General features: G+C 37.9%; 1 protein-coding gene across 3 annotated transcripts in view; it reads left to right on the plus strand.

The window, feature by feature from the left end:
* TBCEL (tubulin folding cofactor E like) overlaps positions 1-23,024 on the plus strand; it is a 79,269-nt gene that overhangs the window by 11,950 nt on the left and 44,295 nt on the right. For all 3 annotated transcript variants that reach the window (XM_079928588.1, XM_079928589.1, XM_079928590.1), the window contains exons 2-6: positions 9,335-9,484; positions 11,158-11,297; positions 17,400-17,581; positions 18,885-19,141; positions 22,390-22,516. In XM_079928588.1, coding sequence (XP_079784714.1) covers positions 9,352-9,484; positions 11,158-11,297; positions 17,400-17,581; positions 18,885-19,141; positions 22,390-22,516 — 839 coding nt within the window. In that variant the 5' untranslated portion in view covers positions 9,335-9,351. The remainder of the gene's footprint in view (positions 1-9,334; positions 9,485-11,157; positions 11,298-17,399; positions 17,582-18,884; positions 19,142-22,389; positions 22,517-23,024) is intronic.

Raw genomic sequence — 23,024 nt, forward strand, 5'->3', positions numbered from 1 at the left:
GTGTCAGTTTGGCTGTTTCAGAAGATGGTTGTGGAAAATTACTAGTCTTTCAAATGATTGTTAATCTCAGTCTGGGGACACTCGGCTTTTGGGGAGCATCGGTTCAAGAGTAAATATTTCTACTCCTGAATTTTGAGTAAGTGCAACATAAAAGCCTTGAGATTTTCCCAAATTGAATCTGGGCCACATAGAAAGGTAGGGATGGATGCAGACTTGTTTGGGAAGGGGTTGGGAAGGGGGATAAGGGTGGACTCTCCTTGGAATTTATTGGAGTAAGGGGTGTGGTGAATATTAAAGTTTTTATGTTGTGATTGCTGAAAGTTGGTGGAAAGTGCTTGTCTGCGTTCTAAAATGCCTAATTTCATAGGGATATAGACAATTGGTGTAAGCCAACACTTCTGGACAGTTAGAAGCTACAGGAATTAAGAAAGAAGTTCTTAGAAATATTTTCACACAAAGAGGTACTTACATCTAAATAGCAGTATTTTCTTAAATTTTTTTCCTCTCAAATACTTTCTCATCAAAATAATAAAATTCTTGGGCTAGTGCATTTGGATCAGAAATTTTGAGTGCTACGTAGAATAGACTACTAGCGTGAGAATCAGTCCTGTTTGCTAATTTGCAGTTGTGGATGAGAAAACTTTGTCTTTTGTCCAACATCAAATGTGCCTTGTATGCAGTATAGTTCTTTAGTAGAAAATACAGACAGCTGTGGGGCTGTACTCACTGATAACGTAGAGTCACAGTTTTAGATATTTTGGTGCCACTAATATAATGAAATAAAGGATTTGGATTAGATATTTTAATACCTGTGGTACGTTTAAGGAGAAGCATAGTGCTGTGATAAGTGAAGAGGGTAACAGTGCCCTACTAATAGCCCAACTCAAGGACTGACCAGGAGTCTGAATTCACATTTCATTTGGCAATGTTGGATTTAAAAAAAAAAAAAAATTTTTTTTAATTAAAAAAATAATCTACCAAGAAAAGTTGATGTGCTACATTATTTCACTTGGATATAGTTTAGTATACAGTTGAGAAGGAGACTGAGAAATAGGGTGGTTCATAGTAGGGTGTGAAATCATGGTGGTGTGGTATGTTATGATAATGGACTTATCAGCTATGCTCAAGTTTTGCACTTGGCATACTCAGAGTCAATTTGTGAATTAGTAAACTATAATTCTACAGAAGAGTTCTGAAAGGTTTTTAGAACTAATTTATTTTCCTTACTTTTCATCCCAAGAAGGCATCCACTTAGGTATATTACATAATGCTCAAGGAGGTAACCGAGATAGAATTGCAGGTATATGTACTTTATGATAAGTGAAGGTAGAACTGCCATACAGAATGAGACTGTCTAGCCTAAGTATGATGACTTGGACAATGTCTTTAATGTGTTTTTATGGGAGAGATTGCTGTCATTCATGAGTTCAGGTGCAAAAGCTTGTTAATGGAATACTCCGTAGACCATAAAAATGATTATAGGGCTTCCCTGGTGGCGCAGTGGTTGAGAGTCCGCCTGCCGATGCAGGGGACGTGCGTTCGTGCCCCGGTCCGGGAAGGTCGCACATGCCGCGGAGCGGCTGGGCCCGTGAGCCATGGCCGCTGAGCCTGCGCGTCCGGAGCCCGTGCTCTGCAATGGGAGAGGCCACAACAGTGAGAGGCCCGCGTACCACACACACAAAAAAAAGATTGTATATGTATATATTTATGGATATAGAAAGTTTTTCATGAGCCGTTTAGTGAAAAGGCAGGTTACAGAGCTCTGTATCTAAAAGTAATTTAATCTTTGTGTAAACATCATGTATCTACATAGTATGGAAAAAATGGTCTGAAAAAATATACACCATAAAGTGCATCCTCAGGCTTTTAATCTACTCTCTAAATCTGTCAACCAGAGCTTCCTGGTATGGCTGTGGCTCTAAATATGCTTCAGATAAGAAAAGCTTTTTGGTGACACTTATATACATGCTTAGCTTAGCTAATGAAAAGTAAAACTACATCTACATGGGGTTATAGGTTTTTTGCTTATTTTCAGTTGGTAGGTTTTAAAAATTCAGAATGTATATCTCTAGTATTTTTCAAGCAGTTATTTAGAAAAAAGCTTATCAATAGACCCTTTTTCCTTTATTTTTTAATTTAATTTTTAATTGAAGTGTAGTTGATTTACAGTGTTGTGCTAATTTTTGCTGTACAGCAAAGTGACTCAGTTATACACATAAATATATTCTTTTTTAATATTCTTTTCCATTATGGTTTAACTCGGGAGGTTGGATATAGTTCCCTGTGCCATACAATAGGACCTTGTTGTTTATCCATCCTAAATTTAATAGTTTGCATCTACTAACCCCAAACTCCCAGTCAGTCACACCCCCGTTGGCAACCACAAGTCAGTTCTCTACGTCCGTAAGTCTGTTTCTGTTTTGCAGATAAGTTCATTTGTGCCATATTTTAGATTCCACATATAAGTGATATCATACGGTATTTGTCTTTCTCTTTCTGACTTCGCTTAGTATGATAATCTCTAGCTGCATCCATGTCACTGCAAATGGCATTATTTTGTTCTTTTTATGGCTGAGTAGTATTCCATTGTCTGTATGCACCACATCTTCTTTATCCATTCCTTTATTTGTTTATTCATTTTTATCTTTCCTGGAGGTAAAAATATGTAAAATACACATATACTTTCCCAGAGTAGTTATGTTTTATTGGGTACACTTTTGCTGAGGATCAGAAAGATTTAGGAAACAAAACAACAAACTAAAGTCCCAGCTACCTAAAATGTCCAAGAACCTGGCAGGGTTTAGATATAGTGGAGGTCTTTCACAAAAGGAAGCTTTGCAGGGATGAGGTTAGGAGTCCATAAAGTAAAAGTTAAATGGGCTTAAAAAAAAAAAAGAAACTTCCAAAAATTGAGAAAGCTAGTAATACTAAGAGATTCTTTGATGGTATCCAGATTTTCCTCCTTAGCTTTGTTTTTTTTTAAATTTATTTATTTATTATTTTTGGATTTTATTTTATTATTTTTTTTATACAGCGGGTTCTTATTAGTTATCTATTTTATACATTTAGTGTATATATGTCAATCCCAATCTCCCAATTCATCCCACCACCACCCCCCTCTCCCCGCACTTTCCCTGCCCTGGGAAAGTTCTCTACATCTGTGTCTCCAATTTCTGCCTTGCAAACCGGTTCATCTGTGCCATTTTTCTAGATTCCACATATATGCATTAATATATATTTGTTTTTCTTAGCTTTGTTTTGTTAGTTTTTTGACCTGCTCCATGCCCCTACCCGCCAAACTCAGCCTATAGATTCCTCTTTTGTTCTTTTAAAAAAAGAACAAGATATAACAGCTCTGTCTCTCTCTGAACACTTGGTTTTTCTTCATCAACTGTCCCATCTCTTCTGTTTTCATCTAAGCTTCTCAAAGGCATGGTCTATACTTACTGTCTTCATTTATTTACTTCCTTAACCCCCTAAACTATGGTTTCTACTCCCTTGTCTGTACTGAAAATGCTTCCACTAAGGTAAACAAACTCCTACTTGCCCAGTCCTTTAGGGATTTTTAAATTCTCATCATTTTTGACCCCTTGATATTCTACATAAAGATCGGTCACCCCCATCCTTGCACAATATTCACAGCAGTCTATCAAAACTTTTCTTACTTCTACCTCTATAGGATAAAGTCAAACCTGAGCAAGGTCAGGCATGAGCTGACCACTGTCCACCTTTCAGTCGAATCTCCTGTCTCCCCTGCTCCCCACAAATATTTTATGTTGTAGCAATACCGCTTAATGTCTCTTGTGCTGGTTTATCTTCTGTTGTTTCCTGTGCCTGGAATGCTCTTCTCCAACCTGTTAACCTAATCTTTGTTATCTTTCAAAATGGCTCAGGATTCACCTCCTACTTCCTTGATGATACTTCCAAAAAGTTAATCGCTTCTTGTGTTTGAATTCACTATTTTCTGGGTGGCTTATTTCAGGTACGCATTACCTCCCTGTGTTTCCCTCTAGGTTTTGGATGCCCCGAGGGCAGCATTTGGATTTTATTCATTCTCACTTTCTTTAGTATTTAGCTTGGCACAGATTCGGTGTCTGGTTCATGTTTGTTGAATGGAATCACAGGAGACTGTAAGCTTTGTGAGGGCACACATTTTATGAATAAATGGTCAAATAAGCCTAATTGGAACCACTTGATAAGGTGCAAAAAAGAGAGAAAACTGGATATATTTGTAGTCTCCATTTTTATTAAACAAGTGGTAAAGAAATTCTTATTCTCAGATTGTCTTGTAAAGGAGATAGGCACCTGAGAAGAGAAAAATGCCTGGAATGAAATGTCATCTGACCAAAGGAACCCTACGGTGAAATTGTGGAGCCTTTGGCCAAAATATTTAACCTAAGTTTTATTTTCACATATTTGGTAGCAAAATATTGGCAGGTAGCTTTGAGAATGTGGTTTTCTCTGCCCTTCTCTGATGAATAGATGAGATTGGCTAGTTGTATATAAATGGGTCCATGTCAAATGACTGAAAATAATTTTAAGCTACTTGGGAGTGTTTCCCTCCTCTCTATTTTTATGCTATGAAAGCTCTTCCTGGGTGTTTAACCTCATCCTACATTAATGCATATTTTGAATTCTTGCAATTTATTTTTTAGAACTCTAAATCAGTTCCCAACTGTTTATTATTCCAGTAACTTGAATCTTGCTGTAGGAAGCCCCATTCTTTTGTTAGTCTCCACAGCAGGAGGCAACTGGGAGGCCTGAAGCTCCCCAGCATCTTTAGGCTATGGCTTTGTAACCTCTGCCTGCTGGGGCCCTTGTGGTTCCAGAGTCACAATAGTTTGGATACCATTTGGGTAATTTGGATGAACTATTTGGGTAACTTTTATTAACACTCAGATGTGTTTTGCACTGCTTTCTTTTTCTTTACCAATGCTCGTTTACAAAAGTATTTCCGTTTGGCCACCCATTTTATTTCTCTTTTCTTCCTCAATTCCCAATTCCTTTAAAAGTTAATATTATATATTTCACATGGTCGAGTTTGACATTTTTTTCACAGACAGTTGATAATAATGAGGACTTAAAAAATACTTTGACAAATTATTAGGTCATTCCCAGATAAATCACTTAAAAATGTTTTGTATTTTGAAAAGATAATGTATGGAAAAAAAGGGTGATGTATGCACCTGGTGAGTTCAGGCGGTTCAGATGGTTGAACAGTGAGAAGGAAATCTCCTTTTCACCGTATTCCTCACTTCCTCTCTTTGGAGTCAACCACAGGTATTAATTTTACTAATTTCTATTTTATCCTTCTAGAAGTAGTCTATGCATATATAGGCAGATAAACCTATTTTTTATAAGATTTAAAATGCATGTTTTGGGACTCTGGGGTAGTATTTATATTTTTTGGAAGTTGTGAGTGAGGCTGGTAGTATTCACACTTTATGAAGTGTGGTAATTTAACATAAAATTTTTTGGTGAAGTAAATATTGATCTTGCATACCAGCATAAGGCTATATCTTGCATCTCTTCCACTCTTCGTGGTCAGACGTGGCCTATTTTCTGTTTCCAATTGTGTTGAGTTTCATACTAATTTTGACCTGACCTTGGGAACAGAAAGTACAGATTGATAGCTATTGAGGTTACTTAGGTGACTGGGCTGAGCACCTTATCCTCCAACTTGCACTTTTACCAAGTGCTTTATGAAAGCATATTATAGTCAGGATTTGAGGCACAAAGGAGTTGAGTTTTTCACAGGCACACTCCATGACTTGGTAATGGAACCAAGCAACATCTCCCCAGATTCCTGGCTCCCTGGCTTTAAGCACCAATTCAGCACACTTTTACAAATGTATTAGACCTCTGCCAACTGTAGAAGGTAGTCAGATGTTATTTGACACTGGTTCTTGCCAGAAAGTCATAGATTACCCCTCCACCTCCAAAAAAAACCTTTTAAAAGTCTCCAGTTAAAGATCTTCTTCCGTCCTGTATGTCCTCATTTTTCAATCTATTTGGTTTTCAGTTTTCCTTTCCCACCTACTGTTCCTCCTCCAACTGCCCCAACAGATTTTGAGTAGATTTATGTCACTGATCCATTTTGCAATCTTAATGTTCTAATTCGAAACCCATGTATTATTGTGTACACTATCTGCATGCCTGGAATGCTGTTCCAATAGAGTATCCTGGAAAATGACCAATGAGGGTGACTGGCATTGCTTTTAAGTCTTTAGGAAAAAGAAAAGCAGACTATTTGGAAGCATTGTGAAAGCACGGGGCCATAAGGAGTAACTTTTCAGTTCCCATGATTGCTTGCTTACTAACACTTATTTTGACTTGCATATGTTTCTAACCTCACCATCCCTCATATCAATTTTAATAATATAATAGCCAGTTATTTAACCAGCAAAAGCCAGTTTATTTGGGAATAGCCAGAGGATTTGCAATTTGAGATGTGCAAACTGTGGCAGACCACAGGCAAATCCAGAGAACAAGGAAGGGGAACTTGCTTTTATAGGGGAAATGAGGGGAGGGGGAGTGTGTTAAAACCAAACAGTCCATTGGAGGAAGCTGGGAGTCCGAAGGATGGAGGTTGGTTGGGCTGCTGTGGTCTCTGATTGGCTGGGCTGTCATTGAGCAAAGAGTTTTCTTCTTCCCGCTGGATAGTAAAGTAGGCAACACTTTCCTGTCAGAGATGTAGGCCTGCATCTCTTCCCATTTGGAGTAATTAATGTTGCGTGGCAAGGGTGAGGGCTCTGCCTATAGGTCTGTCCAGACTCCAATTTTAGCTGAGGTTTCTTTAGTTCCACACTCAGCTTGTCTATATTTAAATTGTGTAGGGCTTCCCTGGTGGCACAGTGGTTGAGAGTCCGCCTGCTGATGCAGGGGACATGGGTTCGTGTCCCGGTCCGGGAAGATCCCACATGCCGTGGAGCAGCTGGGCCCGTGAGCCATGGCCGCTGAGCCTGCGGGTCCGGAGTCTGTGCTCTGCAGCAGGAGAGGCCACAACAGTGAGAGGCCCGCGTACCGCAAAAAATAAATAAATAAATAAGTAAATAAATTGTGTATAAGATTATTGCCCTTGGATTGAAGAGGTTGGAGTTTAAGTGATTCTGAAGCTCAGTTAAAAGATGCTATTTAAACTCGGTGACTATTATTTTGACACTGACACTTCAGCACCCTCCCACACACTTTTTATTCTTTTGAACTGCCAGTTGTATGGAAGATAGCAGTGTAACTTCTTTGACTTTTTGTTAAACATTTCTGAAAATTCTGTTGGCATTCTGCTTGAGACAGGTCTTTGATAAGAACTATGATGCCTGTCACTAGTGGCATAGCACCTGCTCTGTGTTGTATGCTGTTGGTGGTGAGTTTACATTGAAAAAGAACCTTTCTACCTGAAAGTTCCTGGAGTCCTAGATGAACCCACACAGTTCACTTTTGACACAGTGCTGGGATAGAGGACAGCAGCATATACTTACCACTCTGGACAGAAAGAACAAACTCTCTTGTCCTAAACCAGGCTCTGTTCTTAAGCTCCCAAATGATGACCCTGACCGGGGGCAGCCCTATATTTTCAAGGTGACTTGTGATATACTTGTTATGAAATGTATTACGTAGTCTAAACTTTGATAAATTAAGTACGGGTAAAACTTACGGACAAGTGCTCAATGAGTGTCTACTCTGTGTTCTAGGCATTTGTGAATTGATTTCACGAAGTACAGTACTCGTGGTCCTGGTAGTAATCTAGAAAATGGACCAAGTTTAAAGACCACTTTTATATTTATGCCCTTTTCAAATTCTTGTTACAAACCCAAGAGGAAAATTTTAGCTCATCAATAGTGGGAAAATTGAAGTAGAGAGAGGTTAGCTAACTAGCTTATGTTTCACCCAGCTAGTAAATGACAGAGCCTAAGTTTTCTGTTTATGTGCTTTTTCTACCATACTACAAATTCCTGTTACAAGTAATAACAGTTGTGTGTTTTAGAGCTTTACAAGAGCCCTATAATCTCAATAGTGCACTTGTACATTTTAGAGCTCTGCAGTAACGCTGAACTCCAAGCAGTATAGATATTAATATCTTATTTTACAGAATAAGACGTTTGAGTCCCAGAGAAATACGCTGTCTTGCCTGATGGCACAAAACTATTAAGTGGTAGAACCGGGTGGGACTTAAACCCACTCCTGATCCTGCATCTTCTCTTTCCGCTCAGCATACTGGAGGCTCGTGATTTTAGTTCTCAGCAGCACTTACTGAGCCCTTACCGTGTGTAGTGTACTCTGCCAGATGCTGTGAATCAATACTGAAGAAGTAGACTCGCATAGCACTGCTGCCCTTCATAATGTAATGGTGGAGCTAGGACAATCGCATGAGAAAAATACCTACCATTCAGTATAATTAAACTGTATAAGGAAAAGTAAACCAGTGCAGCATAGTGAAGTAAATATATCACCACCAGTGGTAAACAGTTTGGAGTGCTATATGGGTGGTACCAAACAGCCTTTTAGAAGTTTTTTAATGCTCATTCCTGCTGGGTTTTCCTAGGACCAGATACCAGTAGTCATTCTCAGACTCTCCAGCTGTACTTGCTGCTTCTCTATAATCTATAACCGTATTCAGTTCTCTCCTATTTTAAGAGGAAAGATCTTGGCAATTGCGCCCAATCCTGTACTCTCTCCTGTTCCTGCCTACCTTATCAGCCCATCTTCTTCCTCCCCTTCTCACCAAAACTTCTCAAAGTGTTGGCTATACACTTCACTCTCTGATCATCCCTTTTACTTTTCCGTCATGGCTTTGCTTCCTCTGCCTGCATCTTAAATATCAGTGTCCCAGAGAGTTCTAGTGCCCTACTGTTCTTATTCATGATATTTCCTGATGAGATCCAAATCTTCGCCGCTAGCTCACTTTTCTCACCCAACTTCAGACTGTTCCCCTGAAACAGATGCCTCAGATTGAACATGTATAAAATAGAATTCATCAATTTCCTCCTTAAAACTAGATCTCTCCATATTTTCTTTTTTCTTAGTTGTGTCATTAGTCACCTAGTCTCCTGTACTAGAAACCTGGGGGTCAGCCTTGACTCCACCTTCCCGTCAGCCCCTATAACTCCTGAAAAGCTTGCTTTCTAAGTTGATCTTAAATCTATTTGTACTACCACTGTACCACTTTGGGCCCTCATCATCTTTCCCCTGTATTTTTGCAGCATCTAACTCTTCTCCCTGCCTGTCTTTTGTGTATGCAGTGCCTAGCTTAGTACCTTATAAATAATTGATTGTCAATAAGTATTTCTTGTATGAGTAAATAAATAAATTTTGATGATTTCTTGGTTTCTTGTAGAATTTTAGGAAAGGAAGATGGATCAACCTAGTGGGAGGAGTTTTATGCAAGTATTATGTGAAAAATATAGTCCTGAAAACTTTCCTTACCGCCGTGGTCCTGGGATGGGAGTCCATGTCCCAGCCACACCTCAGGGCTCTCCTATGAAAGGTAAGAAAGATGGGGCCTAAAACATTTTTTTACTGGAGCTTACTTAGGACATTAAACCAGAATATTGCCTTATTTGCAAATGATTCCCTTTATTTTGAATTATGAGTTGAATAGTCTTTCTCCCTTGCTATGATTTCAGTGTTTTTGAAAACCTGAAAGGATCTATTTTCCTGCAGATTGGCCAAAAGGCATTCTAGTTGCACTCATAGGGTGAGAGCAATATTTGAGTGATAATATTTCAAGGAACTTGGAGGGTGCAGATAGTACAAGCCTGGCCTGTGCCCTCAGTGACCTTACAGCTTATTGGATTACAACATATTCACATTTACAAAAATATATAATAACACAGGGTAGTTTATGTTGAGTCAAATGAACGGCACAGTGATTGGGAAAGAAATTTAGAGAGTTAATTTATAGGATCAAGAAAGGGTTCAAAGCTGTGAGATTTGAACTAACCCTTCAAGAATGTAGAATTTGGTTAGAGAGGAGATAAAGACATTCTAGGAGAGGGATTATTATGTGAGCAAAGATCTACAACTAGAAACGTGCAAGGTGTGTTTTTGGTTTGCATTTTAGCTTGATGTTGTAATTAACTGCTATTGGAAGTAGTTCTTTGTAGTGATGGGAGATGAATATTGAACAGTGTTTTAGTTCCTGTGTCCAAAGGTTACTGAATGTTTATTATTTCTCAATGCAACTATCTTATCAATCCATATAAACTGAAACAGCAGAAAGAAGTGGACTTCTTACTTGCTCATTTTTTCAGGATCCACTCCCATTCTGAGAAAATTGATTTTGTGAAAAGTACTAAGTTGAAAGTTCATATTATTTGAGGCTTCCATTAATGAAATATACTTTTGTGAGCCTTGGCTTTGTACCAAATGGGAAAAGAGTGGTTGAATTCTCATATTTATCCTTTTTATTAGAGATAGGAAGAGTGATTTTATTGACATACTTTTGAACAAGCAATAGTTTGACTGAATTCATTGAATGGTTTAAGACTTTAAAACATTTTCTCTCATTATAATTATATATTTTTAAAAGTCTGATTTTCATAAGGGACAAATTCTACATGGATATGAAAGGGGAATGATTGATGGACAAGTATGGGAGAAAGATATAGATTTTTAAATGGATCCACGTAAGCGAGGAAGATTCCTTGAGTGATATGAACTTGAAGAACAGAAGTGGTTTAGCAGATAGACTATCTAATGGTTTGAGATAATTTCCAGAGGCAACAAAAGGTGAAAATACAAATCAGACAGAGAGAAAAGAGCTATCCAGAATGATACTTTTGAACTAAATTTAAAAAAGAAAGAATTGAGGCCAATGAGAACACAGTGGTAGCCCTCACATGAGTCACATGGATCTAGTGTCACATGATAAGGTGACAGCATGGATGATGGTTCTGTTGTTGGTAGTTGAGATAAACAATGGTGCCAGGAGGTGAAACCTCCAGGGCTTTTTGGGGGTATTGGTCTAGTTCTTCTGATCTCCTGGGCCATATTTGGCTGTCTCCCCTTAGAATTCAGTACCCTTGGATCCCAGCGTATCTTCTATTTTCAAGGTTCTTGTGTAATTTCACACAATTTGATTTTGATTCCTGGTGGCTGAATGTATGTAGACAAGAATTAGGCTGACGTAGAAAGTATTTTGTTTCTCCCATGATTCAGATCGCCTCAACCTCCCAAGTGTACTGGTGTTGAACAGCTGTGGAATAACCTGTGCAGGAGATGAAAAAGAAATTGCTGCCTTCTGTGCTCACGTGTCAGAACTAGATCTTTCTGACAACAAACTCGAAGACTGGCACGAGGTAAAGTTTTTATACTGCTGCATTTTGGTGAATAACTCACTGTATTATTGTTTACGTTGTTACGTATGCTGCTGAATTCTGGTTCTCACTCGAGATTCTTCTCTGTATGTCTCAAGAGAAATAACTGACTGCTTCAACTGTTTCTATGGTGATTTTTCAATGAACTTTGTTGTTGCTGATTTGTTTTTCATTAATGTGAAAAGCACTGAGGAACTTTATTCCAGGCATCAAGAGGTTAATAAGACCACAGAGGTTTAGATTGCAAACAGTGCATTAAATTCTCTACTGTTTCACTAGTTTACACATCCTGTGCCCATTCTCTGCTACTGCTTCAACATTTATTACTATAAATTGACATAAAAATTACTGGAGCTCGAAACTAAGGTTATAAAAATATTTATTCTTGTTACTGAAATTTATTCCAAATCTTTTAGAACTTTTCCTTCTTTTAAGTCGCACTGGTAATTTGATACAACTGATGCCTTTGACCTCAGAGTAACTCTAAGCCAAGTTGCACAAATAAAAGTATTATGACATTCTCTCTTATTATTATATATAACATTACCTACCTGATTATAGCATGACCTGATAGAAGCTACCCTTAAGAATAAGAGAAAAATAGTTCTTCCTACTTAATTTAGGGTCTTATTTCCTGTTTGGAGTATTGGAAAAGTGTCCTAATGGGTTTTCCTGACTCTGGTTTTACTCTGCTTCCTCTAAGCTAACCTTCTGCAGTGCTACCAGACTCCTTTTAATAAATGAAGTGTGATTATGAAACTCCTGCTTCAAGTCCCTTCACTGCTTTTCACCACCTACAAACTGTGGTCTGAACTCTCTAAGTGTGACCCTCTATCATACGGCCCTTTGCTATTTCTAGAGTTTTATCTCCATCTTTAGCCATGTGCTTTTCTTGCAGCTCATGATAAATGTGGACATGAAAAGCTTCCTTGCTTTTATTCATTCTGAATCTACTGTTCTCTTTCTCCTCTGTCTACCCAGTTGCTTCCTATGTATCTTTCAAGACTTGGCCCAAGTTGCTGTTCCTCTCAAACTTTCCCTGACTCTCAGGCAGAATTAGATTATCCTAACACCTGTATCATGTTGCTATAAAGGGATTCATTACAATGTAGCACAATCATTTGCTTACTTGACAGTTTTTCTACTAGACCATGAGCTTATCCAGGGTTTTGTTTTTTATCATCAGCACTGGCATTCTAGGCATTCAAATGTTTGCCGAATGCCTTAATGAATAAATGATTGTATCTTAAGGTTTGATCAGGCCTACTTGTTCTAACTTTTCCTGTGATCTTAAGACATTCACTTAATCCTTTATCATCCATAAGACAGGACTGTTGATAAAATTAATCATCGAGACACTTGGTAGATATTAAATATGATACAGATTCTAAGACAGCTTTCTTGTTTAAGAAAAATCTATCTATAACACATTTTTCTTTAGCTTTTCTTACATTCATCTATTTCATAGTCTTGTTTAATCTGGTATCTGTGCTACCAGTTATATTTCCTATTTTTATTAAGATGTTTACCAAAATTCTTTGAGATGCACGTCACTTGATTTCTAAGTCACGTGTTAATATATACAGATTTACTTAGCTGTTCCAAGAAACAATCTCTATTTGTCCATGTAATTATTGATTGAGTTACTTATCCAAACAACTGTTATAGTTCACTGTTCAACAAATTACAATCTGTGCCTTCTGGGTCCTTTGAGATGCTGAATTGACATGCATGCTCTGTCCACATGCACAGATGCAAAGAGAGCGACCTTGTTCATCCTTCTTCTCTACAGTTCCCTCAGGAGTCCTGCTGAGCCTCTGGTGAGATTTCTGACCTGCATGGGTGACAATTCAGACCAGCTCTTACCCTGAGTCATTTCAGCTCCTATGTTCACAGGCTGATTCCCCTAAGTTTATTTCTTTGGGAGTAAAAATTTCATAAAGGTGTTGTGCTTTCTGCTTTGACCTATACTTTGACCACATACATAAGCTTTTGCTAACTGGTAGAAACAGTTTAATAGTGATATAGTTGCTGCCTCAGAAGAACAATGTCAACATGGATCAGAACACAAGTTTACACTAGGTAATTCAGCCTTTTCTCTGCTTAGACAAAGGTCTCCACTGAATATTTTCCAGCTCACATTGACAGATACAGCCAGAGGGTCACATGTTTATTTGTATTCTATTGGTGCTCAGTTTGTATATTCCTGTAAGTGCCCTATAGTCTGATTTCAGGCAGTTTTCAAATGAATGTTTGTTGCTGCTACCTTTCAGGTTTCCATTTATTTTTGTTTTCATCATTCCTTTATGTTTTGTCCTTAGCCTTAACTGTAGTTGGTCCCAATCTTCTAGAATATATATCAGAACACAGAGAGATGGGAGAAGTACTGACAATGAAAGAATATTGATTTTTAGGATTGATTATACTCTTTGCCAAGCTGCAAAATGCCTCATAGGTCACAGTTTTAAGACATTACCTTGCAACCCATTGCAACCCATGTATTTGATTACCCAGATCATTTGTCCCTGGCCATTAACTAAGTTTATTTCAGCCAGTATTTGATATACCAACATGGAACAGAATAATCTAGTTGGTTCTTTTAGTGTTTTTGAATGATCACTAATGTTATGAGTATCTTCTTTTATAGTTTAAACTACTGGCTGCTTTATATTCAGAGACTAATATAAATATGAGTGAGAAGTGTAATGCTTTGGGGAGAGGCAAAGATTTGTCTCTGTCCATCTAAAACTGGGCATCTATGTATAAAAAAAATTACGCATTTTTTAGCTTTTGATTTGAATTTTTTGGCTAAGTAGATTTTTGTCTGACTTTTCCCAAGGTACCTCTTTTTTCCTCCTTTCCTTATCAAAACCATTTTATAAAAGACATTACACTAAGCAGTTGAGAGGAGGGAGGAATTCACCATGGGTGAGATAGAGAATAGCTTGGGTATAAATTACAGATTGTTATCTTACTACCCTTTCCCCATTTTTCTTAAAACTTTAGTTTCTTCCTTTTCAAAACTGAGAGTAGAGGGTCCTCTATTAAATCATAGAGTTGTGGAGATCTAAAAGGTGATCTAAGTTCATCTCCATGTTTCTGCACATGAGTGTCCTGAACTCACTCCAGCTAGAAGCGTCTTTATTTTTAGAATTTAAAAAAGAGAAGTCAGTATACTGCCCTAGACACTCACTGAATAATAATAGCCTTTACTATTAAGATATTTTCTACCATGAATAAATTTACCTGTGTAATGAATACAGTATTTTCCAGAATATTATCATTAATTTAAGGTTACACAAAATCCTTTTTAATTTTAACTTTTTTTTTTTTTTTTTTCCGGTACGCGGGCCTCTCACTGCCGCGGCCTCCCCCGTTGCGGAGCACAGGCTCCGGACGTGCAGGCTCAGCGGCCATGGCTCACGGGCCCAGCCGCTCCGCGGCATGTGGGACCCTCCCAGACCGGGGTACGAACCCGCGTCCCCTGCATCGGCAGGCAGACTGTCAGCCACTGCGCCACCAGGGAAGCCCTAATTTTAACCTTTTAAAGAAAATATTTACTTCTAACATATATTATTTTTCCTGCTTGGATTATGAAACTATAGTCCAATTTTATCTTTTTTAGGATATTCTAGGGCTGATGAGTCATTGTTTTAAATCTTTATTCTCATTGGACAGTAGTGCAGATGCAGCCTATGAAGAAGATCACATCATGTATCTGCTAGCTTTGGGAATTCTTTCAGAAATTGCTTCAAAGACTCTGATAGTCTCCACTTTGGGGGGTGTTTTCTTCTTTATTACAAAAATAAAATATGAAGGGTTGTGGTTAGCAAAGGTTTATGTGTTGTTTACTTAACTAGGGTTGTACCTATAATTAGCAGTTATTCTCCATGCTGTAGTTGGAGCACAGTTCCTTTTCATCTTTTTTTTTGCCCTTAAAAGAGGTGAAGCATAGCTAGTCATCATCTTATGTACGAAAGGCCTTCATATATTGGTATCCAGGTGGTAGACTGCAGTGAAGGATTGGTCCTTGTGTGGACTGTTTAGCTGTGTTGTGGCCACACACTAAACTCCAAATCCTAGCCATATATCACACAAATGCTTGTTACCATTTGGTCACAGAAGACATCAAACAGGAGAATATATGCTGACTGGTATGAATCTTTTACATTTTAAACTGAAGCCTAGTATATTTTCCTCTGAAAGATAGTTTAGTTATTCATTTATAAAATGAAAATAAATACGGTACTACTTCAGAGGGTGTGTTAGACTAGATGAACTAGTGTGTGTGAAGACCATTCCCTCTTACATACTTCTCCGAACCTTCTTGGAATTAATTTACTTCTCACTGATTTTAGAGCTCCTAAACTGTACAGTACATAGTACACAGACCTAATGTAAAGTGCAGACTGCCTTTTCTTTCTCCCCATAGTCCTCGACACTGGATACATTTTTGTCATTACCTATGGAGCTCTGAAAAGAAACAGGTATCCAGGTCCCAATCATGAAGCTCGTCCCACCTGTGAAGCTTCTGATTCAGTAGTTTATGGTGGCTCCTGGGAATCAGTATATTTTAAAAATTCTACTAATTATTTTAAATATGACATATTTAAATAAATGTGATATGACATATAATCAGGGTTGAGATACTGGTTCATACTGTACATATCCTATTAGTCATAGTTACATTTATTAAATGGTTTTGTGCCATTAATTTAATCAACAAACATTAAGTGCCCACTTTGCAGTAGTGAACCAGGTAAGTACTATCCCTGCTTTTACATTCTCTTGGGCAGTAGGTAAGGAAACAAGTTTCTAAAATATGTACCAATCACTGTTAAGTGCTTTACACATGTATCTCATCTAATCCTACCAACAATACTGTAAAATAGATGGGAACTGTTTTCTCTAGTTTACAAATAAGGAAACTGAGATTTGGAAAGGTTAAGTAACTTGTCAAACCACACAGCTAGGAAGTGTTAGAACCTGGTTTGAGTCCAGGTTTTCTGATTCTAAAACCAATCCTAAGTATTCTGTTCTACTCCTTTTCTCATAACTTTCAGTTACCATGTTGCCTGGCTGATTGATGCTTAATACATTTACTGGGCTTCTAGTGTTTATATCATACCTTGTTTAAGCTAGTTCTTCATTTTTTCTGGTTATATTTATGATTTACTTGTTGTGGTGTATTGGAAAGAAAAATGGCTCTGATTTTTAAATCCTAGGTTTGGCTTTTGTGACTCTGAAATCTTACTCAAATTATTTAACATCTCCGAGCCTCAGTTTCCTCATTTATTAAAATAAAAGAATATTAGTTATCTTACAAGTTGTTTTGAGAATTTAGTGAAATAAGTTATATTTTAAAAACCTAGTACAATGCAGAGCAAATAGTTAAGGTCAATAATCAGTAAAGCTCATTTCCTTTTCTTTTTTTCTGTCTACCAAGTTGCTAGCTAAATCATTAAATGGATGATCATGTTTTCTCTTTTGTAATATAGTTATGGATGCTTTTTACTTCTGAGTAAATATATTTTAAAGTTTGGTGCATCTTTGAACCAAGCCAAAACTGTTTTCTAAGTGATTGTGACTATGTGATCAATTTTGAATACCTGAATTGTTACCATGTAGTCTTTAATAAACCTTCAATTAGCCTTAATATTCTACTGAGGATGGAAGGAAGGAGATATTCAAAGAGAATTACTGTACATGACCCAATCCCAGCTCTTTAAAACTTGTAGCCTAAAATGTCATCTAAATGATCTTTTCTCCAAAATATCATGTAGTGATATCGAAGAGAATATTATACAGAGTAGAATCAAAAACTTTGCCAAAGGTAACATGGAAAATATTTCTTTTCTACCATTAATTTTCAGTTATGCTACTATTTCATAGAAGGAGATTAAATTATTTACCATGATTTGTCGCAATTATTTATGCCTCTCTGCGGGTACTATCACTAAATAGGACTCCGTAATGCAAATGGCCCTTTGCCTGGAGACCCACTCACTTAGGTTTTCTTGAGTATGATTGTTGTTTAAAAGCTCTGATTACTGCCTGATATGCTTTTCCTTTTTTTCTCCACAGGTCAGTAAAATTGTGTCAAATGTTCCCCAGTTGGAGTTTCTAAACCTGAGTTCCAACCCTCTGAATTTATCGGTTTTAGAAAGAACGTGTGCTGGGTCCTTCTCCGGGGTTCGAAAACTTGTTCTCAACAACAGCAAAGCTTCTTGGGAGACAGTCCACACGATACTGCAGGAGTTACCAGAGTAAGCCCAGAGAGCATGATGGAGAGGGAGCCATGTTGCCATCTGTGTTAGTACATAGAGTTACTGCTGGTCTCCCATCTCAGAAATACTAGAACTGCAGATTGAATGGAGAATGAGGTTAGAAAAATGAAGTAATTAAATGAGGCTGTGAGGGTAATCTAGTAACATTTTCATTGGAATACTTGTTCAGTGTTGGGTAGCACCAAGACATGGGATATGTCATCCTTTGGCGAGAAGATATCCCTGAGAAGCACTTATCGTTTCGAGATCAACCCAGTCTTTTTCCATTTTAATCTTCTGATTACCTGATTCCAGAATTTTGCCTTAGCACTTTTCTTTGGGAGGGAAAAAAAATCATAGTGTCTCTAAAATATATTAACACTCAGATGATTAAGTGCCTAGCTTGCATGATGGGAAAACGGACCTAGTATTCCTTTCAATAATTTAAGCAGGAAATTATACTTTTGTCTGTCAGCTTAGAAATGCTCTGTTCTGTTTTGTTTGTATCTCTCTTTGTATATGCACATAAATATTAAAAGGAAGTAGTTTAAAGAAATATATGAAGCTGTAGTCTCCTTGACTGTCTAAATATGGAAACTATGAAAGCCTTTCAGAATCTGGTCTCAACTTACTCATTCCATCTTAGTTTCTCCCTCTCCCTCTAATGAGATTGGTTTTCTCACTGCATGCAACATCTAGCATGGCATGGAATGAGCTTTTAAATCCCATCTCCACTTACTATCCTTATGACCTTTGATAAACTTTTGTCTATAAAATGAACATAATTGTCTATAAAATTGCAGAAATAGAAGTATAGTCTATAAAGCACCTGCACAGGACCTGACACAGGGTAGGAATTCAATAAATGATAGTTATTATTTCTTTTTCTAAATACTTGTTCATGTTGTTTCTAGAATTTCCTTCTGTGTCCTCTCAATTTACCCAAGTCTACCCCTCCTTCAAGGCCATGCATCCTTTCCTGACTATTCCAACCACAATTTCAATCCTATTCCTATATGAAGTACTGTTGTACTTACGGTTAGTGCTGCTTCATTTAGCACTTATTTACTTAAGCACAAAATTAATTTAGTACTGGGTATATCATTCTCTGCTGTTTTATGTATTTTAGGTTTTGTCTTCCCAGCTGTATTTTAAGCTTCAGAAAGCCATCTTTATAATTTTCTCTGCAACACTAGCAGAGTCTCACACATAGTAGGCGCTTATTTATTGAATGACTGAAAATAGGTGCAGAGTAGAAACTTAACTGCTTTAAACAATGAAATATTTCCTTTTTTCTCTGCAGTTTGGAAGAGCTCTTCCTGTGCCTTAATGACTATGAAACAGTGTCTTGTCCTTCTATTTGCTGTCCTTCTCTTAAGCTACTACATATAACAGACAATAACCTCCAAGACTGGACTGAAATACGCAAGTTAGGAGTTATGTTTCCTTCACTGGATACTCTAGTCCTGGCCAACAACCATGTGAATGCTATTGAGGAGCCTGATGATTCATTGGCTAGGTTGTTTCCTAATCTGCGATCCATCAGCCTCCACAAGGCAGGTGAGGAACAGGCTTGTTCTCATTCTACATGCAGATTGATCTGAACTTATGCATGAAATACAGTGAAAGTGTATTTCTGTCAGTCACAGCTCTGCCTTCTTACAGGATGAATTTCAAGAGTGACATGCAGATGCCTATATTTTTTAAATTTATTTATTTATTTAATTTATTTATTTTTGGCTGTGTTGGGTCTTTGTTGCTGCGCACGGGCTTTCTCTGGTTGCGGCGAGCGGGGGCTACTCTTCGCTGCGGTGCGCTGGCTTCTCATTGTGGTGGCTTCTCTTGTTGCGGAGCTCGAGCTCTAGGCGTATGGGCTTCCGTAGCTGTGGCTCGCAGGCTCAGTAGTTGGGGCTCGCGGGCTCTAGAGCACAGGCTCAGTAGTTGTGGCACACGGGCTTAGTTGCTCCGCGGCATGTGGGATCTTCCTGGACCAGGGCTCGAACCCGTGTCCCCTGCACTGGCAGGCGGATTCTTAACCACTGTGCCACCAGGGAAGCCTGCAGATGCCTAATGATTAGCTAAATTTAAGGCATTAATTTCCATAAATGCTCTGATAAATACCAGTATTTATCAAATATTTGTTTGGCATAGCATTATATTAGCTATTAATATTTTGTATATTAAAGGGGTCATGCTATGAAAGGAGTGAAATGAAATTGATGAATTGGATAGTAAAAGGCAGGGTAAAAAGAGTACAGAGAATTACAAACTAGACTTTTGTCTTGATTTAGGTTGAGGAATCCCAACCTGCTATGGCTTTCAAATTCTCACATTCCTTTTCTAGTGTCTACATGTAATTGATTACCAGTTTGTTGCCATCTGATTCTGTATATCACAGGAATGAATATTTTAGCCTATTTTTAAAAATTAATAAGCCTTATTTTTTAGAGTCTTTATATTCACAGCAAAACTGAGCAGAGCGTACACAGAGCTCCAGTATACTCCCTGCCCTACATGGGAACAACCTCCGCCGCTATCAACATCCCAGCACCTAAGTGACACCTTTCAGTTTACCTGCATTGACACGTCATCATCCAAAGGCCATGGTTTACATCAGGGCTCACTCTTGGTGTTGTACATTCTGTGGGTTTGGACAAATCTGTAATGACACACATTGTAGTATTGTACATAATATATAGTTTACTGCCCAAACCATCTTCTGTGCCTATTCATCCCTCCCTTCCCCCTAATCCCTGGCAACCGCTTATCTTTCTGCTGTCTCCATAGTTTTGCCTCTTCCAGAATGTCATATAGTTGGAATCATACTGGCTTCTTTCACTTACTATTACATATTTAAATTTCCTCCATGCCTTTTCATGGCTTAATAGAATGTTCCTTTTTTAGCACTAAATAATATTCCATTGTCTGGATGTACCACAGTTTATCCACTCACAAACTGAAGGACATCATGATTGCTTCCAAGTTTTGGTTTAATTAATAAAGCTGCTGTAACCCTCCATGTGCAGGTTTTTGTGTGGACGTAAGTTTTCAGGTCATTTGGGTGAATAACAAAGAGTGCGGTTGCTAGATCATATGGTAAGAGTACGTGTAAGTGTTGAAATGAGCCGCTGAACTCTTTTCCAGAGTGGCTGTATCATTTTGCATTGCACCAGCAATGGGTGAGACTTCCTGCTGCTCCACATCCTTTTTTTTTTTTTTTTCAGTTTCAACATTTATTAGCATCTTGCTTCCTGTATTTATCCCCCATACTGTTTTTCCTTTGGGGGGAATATTTTAAAAGCAGATCTCAGCAATCATGTAATTTCAGCCTTAAAATCTTCAGTGTATATCTTTAACAGATAAAATATACTCTCTTAATCTACAACGACCCTCTTACCTGCACCTGATTTTTTTCTATTGTTCCTTTCTACATTATGTTGCCCCACATCCTTGACAGCATTTGGTGCTGTGAGTGTTTTGGCCTTTGGCCATTCTAATATGTGTATAGTGGTATCTCATTGTTGTTTTAATTTGCATTTCCCTGATGGCATATGATGTGGAACATCTTCTCATATGCTTTACTTGCCATCTGTATATCTTCTTTGGCGAGGTGTCTGTTCAGGTTTTCCACCCATTTTTTAATCGGATTGTTCATTTTCTTGTTGTTGAGTTTTAAGGGTTCTTTGTATATTTTATCAGTATGCCTTTAGCAAATGCATTCTCCCAGTGTATGGATTTTCCTCTCATTCTCTTGGTATTGTCTTTCAGCCTATTTTTAAAACAACTACATAAGTAAAAATAATTCTGACCTATAACTGAAAAAACATAAACGGTTTATTCCACCACGGAGATTATAAGGGCGGGAATTAAGTCTTAAAAACAAGTGATTTGCATAAGGAAGCTGTTTATTTCACAACTTGACATCCCTTGAGCTAACTCTATTCTTCCTCCTAGATGGCAATGCCATTCTGAAGGGAAGAGGACAGTGACCTGGGATAATTTTTGCACCAGGGTCCTCACAAACTGCTCCTCTGCCTTTACCCTTGCTGAAGGTTGATAGAAATAGGAAGGGACTGCGTTGTTTTCTGCAATGGATTTAATGTGTTGTAAAACTGACCAGCTTCATCATTACTGGGATATTTTTCCTACCAGTGCCAAGGATGATACATTTGTTCACAGCTCTAGGAAGAGTTTCCTTTTAGGTTTGAACAATCTTAATTTGTTTCATGTTTTCCTACCCAAGGGTTCAGTTTTTTTGTTTTTGATTTTGTTTGTTTGTTCTAAATTTTGAACCTGTTTCCCTGTCCCCAAAATGAGGACAGTTGAAAGATGATATTTAGTTTCGGCTTCTATTGACCTTGCCCATTTTAGTGTTTGTTAGGTAGAAATTTACTCTGCCAGTGTCCACTCTGATCAACGGTTATGTTCTCTGAGTCTCTGTCTGATGAAAGAGTTGATCACATCACTTTTTCAATTATGTAATCATGGCATCCATCCTGCTTATTAAACCACCAGTGACCCCCTTTACCAGCCATTTGGGTGGAGAATCAGTAGATGAGTGGATGTTGGAGAATAAAGGGCGTCCTTTGAGCACTGGGATCACAGGGATAAGAGAGGTTACAGGGAAGTTTTTATGGTGTTTTATTCCATTCTTTCCTTGGATAAAGAAAAATTCCAGGATCTCTAACTAGTTTATGATCATTATAACATTGAAGAACCTATTAATGGAAATAAATTTTTTTGCTATGTTTATCTTCTCATTTGTGTGCTTTTCTGGATTTACTTAAACAATATATTTCTCAAATTAGGTTTGCGGTCCTGGGAAGACATTGACAAACTAAACTCATTCCCTAAACTTGAAGAAGTGAGGTTGTTAGGAATTCCTCTTCTTCAGCCATATACCACCGAGGAGCGAAGGAAATTGGTAATAGCCAGGTCTGTTGTACTGATTATTCTGCTTTCTTTCCTTGGGGCTTTGTTGTTTCATTAAAGGGATAATGCACTGTTTGGGGGTGAGGGGAGCGCACTGTATGTTTATCCATCTCTAGAACAGACTGCTTAAAGGAGCTGCTTCTCTAGCTCCAAATCCTAGAGGGAAACGAATGCAATATGATGAGAAAAATGTGAAATATGATTGATCTGCCAAGACCACTGAAAAATTCCCTCACAAATCTATTCTATTTTTATACTTTTCAATATTTACAATATTTGAAATCCTATTTTGGGTCATGAAGAAAAAGTAGGTATAATAGGGAATCAACTCTATTTTAGTTACCCTTATTTTCTGTGTTAACATAGAAGTCATTTAAAGTGTAAATACCTGAAAATTAGGCTGTTTCATTAGTGTAAAACTTAAGAGAGTAGCATCTGTGTTTTCTTCTTCAATGTAGTTTGACTTAAATGTGACCACCATGCTGTTACCTTCTTCCTCTGACTCCCCTGC

This window comes from Stenella coeruleoalba (assembly GCF_951394435.1).
Source record: "Stenella coeruleoalba genome assembly, chromosome: 8".
Classification (NCBI taxonomy): Eukaryota; Metazoa; Chordata; class Mammalia; order Artiodactyla; family Delphinidae; genus Stenella; species Stenella coeruleoalba.